This window comes from Notothenia coriiceps, unplaced genomic scaffold, assembly GCF_000735185.1.
Source record: "Notothenia coriiceps isolate Sejong01 unplaced genomic scaffold, NC01 NC01_scaffold00003408, whole genome shotgun sequence".
In the NCBI taxonomy this organism is placed as follows: domain Eukaryota; kingdom Metazoa; phylum Chordata; class Actinopteri; order Perciformes; family Nototheniidae; genus Notothenia; species Notothenia coriiceps.
The window spans coordinates 234-6,921 of record NW_011336109.1 but is presented as its reverse complement, the minus strand read 5'-3'; the positions used below and the strand labels follow the sequence as shown (position 1 = coordinate 6,921).

The window sequence follows — 6,688 nt, the reverse complement described above, 5'->3', positions numbered from 1 at the left end:
GGGGGACGCTGGGCTTCGGCTGCAGGACGATCTGGATGTCCACCTCTGAGGAGCAGACCCCGGATTCTGGACTTAAAGGCGGGACTTCAGGGGATTTGTCCGCCGCACATACATCACTCTCAGGCTGGGTAATAATCCCTACAGGTTGCTCCATCTCTACAACCTCTGGGTCTGTAGCGGGGGTCGTTTCGGGGGCTGATGCTGCTTCAGAAGCTCCTTCTAGGATGTGGGCTGCCAGCAGCTCCCCCTCCTCCAATGGACTCTCCTTCTGCATACTGATCAGAACCACCACAGGCCTCCGAGACGTGGACTCCCTTCTCTCAGATTTGCTGGGGCTTTTGAATGTTGGTTCATGAACTGGACTTTGGTCAGAAGCGATATAAAACGTTGCTTTCCCGCCCTCTGCTTTGTTTGGCGGCTCCATCACTGGCTTTTCATTAAAGTTAGCATCTCTCTCATGTAGTTGCGTATGCAGTGCAGTAGACTCTGGGATAACACCTCCAGAGCCGTCGGTCTCCATGTCCTCCACACCGAGGAGCTCAAAACTACCGTGACTAGCTGGAGACCCCCGAGGGGAAAGTCTGTGAGGGTCTTCCAGAGTACAGGTGCTGGTTTCAGGGACGGACTCTTCCTGCACGCTGGTGGTCCGGACCTTCAGAAGCTCTAAGCTGAACTGAGCCTGCTCCAGCTCTCTCATCCGTCGGCTCTTTCTCTTTATCCTGATCTTATCGCTGGTCTCGTCCATGCTCATGCTCCTGCTCCGCTCAGAGTCCTCCTCTCTCTCCATGTCTCCCCCGTCTAACACGGCAGGCTGAGGGTCTTCAGTCAGTTCTACTGAAATATCCTGATCGCAAACTTCCTGTCCTGATGAGGTGAGGTCCTCCATGGTTCCTGCATCCATCTCTGCTGCTGCTGGACTCTGATGTCTCTCATGCTGCTGCTTCACGTCCCTGAACCTTATAAGTGGAGAATGCAAGAGTGTGATTAGCAAAGGTCTCCATACAGAGCATGCAGAACATGTCATGTAAAAATCAAACACATATTTAGCTAAAATATAACATCACATTTTTGGTTTCTACAGACTTCCACATTTTTTTATTTAACACTATAACCGCCAGAGGTCGCTGTATACCTAAAACCGCCAACGGGTCAAATTTACTCGCTATTGATTTTCAAGGTACAATGTTCTTTTATTTATCATACAGAACAGTGAGTTGTGATCGCACAGGGATGAAACTTATACCAATAGAATCTGTGGACTCTCAGCTTTTCATATGATATAGTTTGTGCAGATAGCATGAAGTATAACATATCGCTACCAGTGCTGATTTAAAGGCTTGGTGTTAGACTTTTGTTTTGTTTAGTAAAAATCTCTATCTCTCTCTCTCTCTCTCTCTCTCTCTATATCCATCTATAACTATCTATCTGTCTATCTCTCTATCTCTCTCTCTATAACTATCTATCTGTCTATCTCTCTATCTCTCTCTCTATAACTATCTATCTGTCTATCTCTCTCTCTATCCACCTATAACTATCTATCTGTCTATCTCTCTATCTCTCTCTCTATAACTATCTATCTGTCTATCTCTCTCTCTCTCTATCTATAAGGAACCGCAGTAGACAAAAGGCGTTGCTATAGCAACACGTCATGTTTACGCTACGAGGTAAATATGACCCGCTGGCTGATATAGGTATAAATGGCATTTCTTTGGCCGATTTTTCCAATCTGACTTCATATTGACCATTTTTAACAACAGAGGGTGCTACATAACACACTTTCAGGAAAAGTCACGGACTGGGAGACTTGAATATTTTATTGAAAAAAAGTTACATACAATCAAAAAACAGCTGCGGGTAAAACTGACCCGTTGGCGGTTCTAGTGTTAAACCAATGTATTTAGTTCTCTGTGGATGTATTATTAATTCCCCCCAACAAGTGGTCCTGCATGTCCTTATTAATATACATCATTGATCATAGCTGCTTTAAACAATCCCCTATCCTAAATCAAAACTTCCTGCTTGCAAGAAGATGCTGATTATATTGTTTTACAAAACAAAAGACGATCCGCCTGCTCGCTAAGAAGCTTCAAGAAAGTAAATTGGGACATAATGTGCCCCTAAGAGAAGCTGATTATGCACCATAATCCTTTTAAGTAATAAAAAAAAAAAAAGTTCACTCAAACCGCATTGTTTGCATTATTATTATTTATTACAATATATTTTATTCAAAGCTAAACCCCAGATATTTTAGTGTTGTTTGGAATACAGATTTTCAAAGATCTTGATGCCTAAAGAAGGTTTTTATGAACGAAAAATTAACTCAGATCTGACAGAAAATGACATTCTCCTTTCTCCAACATCTGCATCTTGTATAGACTATTCTGCACTACTTCTACTATATTCTATTTGATTGTATTTATTTGCACTGTTGGAGGAGCCTGGGACCTAAGATGTCCATTGTCAGAACTACACTGTAGCTATGCACACATGACAACACAAGCCTTGAATCCTGAATACAACTAAATGTAATCTGATTATTAATCTGATTATTAATCTGATTCACCTGAGTCTGGCCAGGTGTCCCCTGCCTCTGGCCTGCAGCAGCGTCACCGCCCTGCTCGTCCTGCGGTAGCGGCTCCGCTCCCTGAGTCCTCTCCAGGCTGATTGGATCCTTACGGCTGCCTCAGATCTGCGCTGCCGGCACTTCCTCCAGCTCCTCTGGATGACGACGGCAGCGTCTCGCCACTGCAGGAACCTCCTCCGCTGCCTGTAGCTCCTCCAGGCCGCCTGCACACACACCGCTGCCGCCTCCTCCTCCTCTTCCTCATCCTCCTCATCATCCTCCCGGTCCATGGTGGACTGTTTGAGAAGGCAGCATCGCCACCATCGCTGCAGGAAAAGGGAAAATATTTGTTGAATTCAATGGAAAGTCTGGTTGTAGATGTTTACCCATTTCTACCAGAATGGACAGTAGACTTCCGAGTATAACCCAAATCATTGTTTTGAGGTAGGGCTGCTCGATTATGGCAAAAATCATAATCTCGATTATTTGGGTCAGTAATTGTAATTGCGATTATTAAATGCGATTATTCATTGACTTCGAAAACATCCATTTATTGGAGAATTTTTTTTGAACAGTGTGTTTTTAACAGTTGGTTACCCTGAACTTTAAGTATAATTCAACTGAAAAGCAAAAAAAAAAAATTTTAATAATAAAAAAATAATCGTTTTATTTCGATGACGTTGTTTTCGTAATCGTTGCAAGCCAAAATCATAATCGCGATTAAAATACAATTAATTGAGCAGCCTTAGTTTGAGTTGACAAAAACATGCTTATTTACTAGTTTTCCCCTTTATGTTTGATGCTCACGAACAATTTACCCCCCCCCAATATTTCCCATTTCAGTCCCTCTAGAATAGAAAAACCTCACTTATCACTTGTTGACGCTTTTACCCAAAGCTGTGGGCAATACCCAGATTAGCAAAAATCCCTTTTCCACACGTTCCCCCACGCCACAGTAGAAGCACACAATATGAAACTGAGCATAATAGGTCTTCTTTAAATCGAAATGTTTACAGTAAGACTAACTATTTTGTCTCACAGAGGAACTAACAAAGGTAAGCACAAATAAGATATTAAAGGGTTTCTAATGTAAGTTACTCTTTAAACATTTTTTATGAAGTTATCATGTTGTTACAATATGATTCAACATGTTTCAATAGTAGAAATCTATTTAGGAAAGAGAGACAATAATATTAAAAGCAGTAAAAGCTATATTAATAACTGGATCGATCTTTTTTAATGGGGAGGCTATATTTACATCCCTGTGTATCTAGAGTAAATGAACCAGTATTAATCACGTAATGCCTAAACAGTCTAAGTAGTGCTTAATGCACTACGGAAACTTGGCTGTGCAGGATTGTTAAATTGATTCATAATGCACTCACAGCAACCATTTTAGAGCCAATCATAATCGGAAATATTGTTTTAAGTCCATAAACGAAATCTCAGAACTCTTTTCCCACCCAAAAGATCTCACCTGGATGACGAAGGCAGCTCTCCTCATTTCCAAAAAGTGCTTCCTCTCCAGGACGGCTCTGAAGCGGCGCTGCAGCGTGACGATCCTCCGCAGGACCTCCTGGTGGAGGAGAGTCTGAAGACGCTGCCGCTCCGCCTCCCGCAGGAACACCTACATCAGAGCAACATTTCAATAAGCCTGCCACTAAGACAGCTCGGACATTAAAGGTCCCCTATTACTCTGTTTTCCATCAATATATTATAGGTCTCAGATATATACAGAACATGTCTCTGAAGTGTTTGGCTCCAAACACCAAACAGATCATTGCAGCATTACCCATAATCCCCTCTGTTTCAGCCCTGTTTCCAAAGTGCTGATTCTCTGTCTGTTACTTTAGATGAAAATAAGGAGCCCCTCCCCACGCCCCTCTGAGAGAGATTTGGTTACAAAGAACTCAATGGGGCTCTAGGAGGAGATTCAGGTGATAAGGTGGGGGGGGGAGGTTACCTTGGTTGCTGATTGGCTAATGGTTACACAAGCCAAAAAAATCGTTATGACATCATAAAGTGGCCAAAATCTGATCGGCTCATTTTCAGACAGGTTTTTATAGAAATGGATCAGGACAAAAAGAGAGAGAATCTTTTTTCCTGAAACTTTCAGAGTCTCTTTCCACAGAGGGGACACATGTTGATGTAGAAGAGACATGAACAAGTGGATTCTGCATGATAGGTGACCTTTAAATAGAAGGAGTTTATTATTCTTTAGGAGGGCAGCCTCACCATGTGATCGGAGCCGGCACTCAGCAGCTTGCTCCCTTCATCCAGGAAGGTGAGGGCCTCCGCGGCCCCACTGTGAGCCTGGAAACACCCCACACAGGTGGAGGTGGGCACGGACCACACCCGCACCTCTCCAGAGATGGAGCCGGAGCAGAGCATGGAGGAGGAGGGGGAGAAGGAGAGGCTGCGCACTGAGCTCTGGTGACCGCACAGGGACTGAGGGAATACAAAGAAGAGAAATTATCTCAATCACAATATTTAATTTTTTAAGGGGAAATTAGATTTTGTAACAGCTGCTCCATTATAACATGAAATGTACTTGTCTTCAGCCCCAACAGACTACCTGGAGTAGTGAGCATGAAGAATGTACGCTAGAGGGGGTAGGACCAGAAACGGTTTTAAGATTCTTCTTGCCCCTTTTGAACATGACAGAAACTATTTGAGAATTTATTTTTGTATACCTTGAACGTTTTTTTTAATTTTGCTTCTCTTTGTAATGATTATAATTATTATTATTGTTTGTTTTGTTTCTAACATGTTCAATAAATTGACTAATAAAAATATCTTGATAACTCACTGTGAGAGTTTCATTCTGGAGCCAGTTCCACATTATCACGTTCCCATCCCAGCACCCAGCAGCCAGCAGGTGACCTTCAGGGTCAAAGGTCACACAGTTCAGAGGGCTGGAGCTGGGCAGGGCCGCCACCTCTTTACCTTTAGTAGAGGACCACACCTGCAAAATCAGAAAAACATCACTTATTACACATTAATGCACACAATGTACAACAATATCTGTTTTCACTTTTTTTTATTACTGCAATTTTTTTCCATATTTGATTCCATTGCAATGTAAATACTGTTATATTCAGGGGTGCACATAAGTGGTACGCAGGTAACGCATGCGCGGCAAAAATCTGAAATGCGTACCGTCACTTGTGTCACAAAGCGCATTTGCGTACCGACGGAAGGCGGTTAGACCACCGGACGAGTTTCCGTGTGTACAGACAGGGCTGCTGTTAACGTCGGTCTGTACACTGCACGCTCTGTGGTCACGAAGCTCTGCACTCCACTATCCCCCCCCCGCTGACATTCGCGATACAGAGGGCTTCATACCCCACTAGCAGAAGTTGGAGTACCAAACACTGACTCCAGGTACTCATCTGAGTACCTCACTGAGAAAGTTGTGTGCACCCCTGGTTATATTTTATATTGTTTTAAATATTTTTATAGTTCTCTACCTGTATTTTTAATTCTTGTTTTTACTTTTATGTATGCACCACGACACCAAGTCAAATTCCTCGCACGTGTAAACGGTGTAAACCTACTTGGTAATAAACCTGTTTCACATATTTAAGGATAGATAACATTCAATGTTTTTTTTGTGAAATGTACAATTTAATAAAAGTTGACAGTTTAATGTGATTGCGTTACATTTTTAATTCCATTATAGATATTCAAATCCCTATTAGCTGCAGGAAATGGGTTTTCTAGGAATGCAGAATTAATGACACGTGTTAAACGTGATGTTCTTGAGACTCACTTTCAGCATGAAGTCCAGAGACACAGTGGCCAGGTGCTTCCTGTCTGCAGTGAGGTCACTAGCTGTTATCACATTAGTGTGGCCCTCAATGAGAGCAGTCCTGCAGGAAGAAGAAACAGTTTATTCAAGAATCACTAGCCTGTTCCAAAAAACTGTCCGAAGAAAAACCCTGGATTAGTTGTGTGAGAAATAATCAATATACTGTGCCGGAACTTTAAGGGACATCATTTACTGTAGCAGTGTTTTCCCCCGGACCGGATGTGGGCAACACCTTGGAGTTCCAGTTTCAGATTGTTATTTGTTTTTAGCCAGTAGCATGTAGCTAATAGTATATCGTGTATGTGAATATAAGG

At 42.6% G+C, this 6,688-nt stretch overlaps 2 protein-coding genes across 2 annotated transcripts; both read right to left on the bottom strand.

Moving 5' to 3' along the window:
- Positions 1-4: 4 nt before the first annotated feature.
- On the bottom strand, positions 5-4,185 carry LOC104941472 (unconventional myosin-IXa-like; the record flags this gene model as incomplete). The annotated part of the gene is made up of 3 exons (XM_010766572.1): positions 4,041-4,185; positions 2,564-2,889; positions 5-956 (listed from the first exon to the last, which is right to left on the bottom strand). Coding segments are annotated over exons 1-3 (1,305 nt in total), but the record flags the coding sequence as incomplete, so codon positions are not given.
- Positions 4,186-4,780: 595 nt separating this feature from the next.
- LOC104941471 (katanin p80 WD40 repeat-containing subunit B1-like) lies at positions 4,781-6,435 on the bottom strand (the record flags this gene model as incomplete). The annotated part of the gene is made up of 3 exons (XM_010766571.1): positions 4,781-5,011; positions 5,373-5,528; positions 6,336-6,435. Coding segments are annotated over 3 exons (487 nt in total), but the record flags the coding sequence as incomplete, so codon positions are not given.
- Positions 6,436-6,688: the final 253 nt, after the last annotated feature.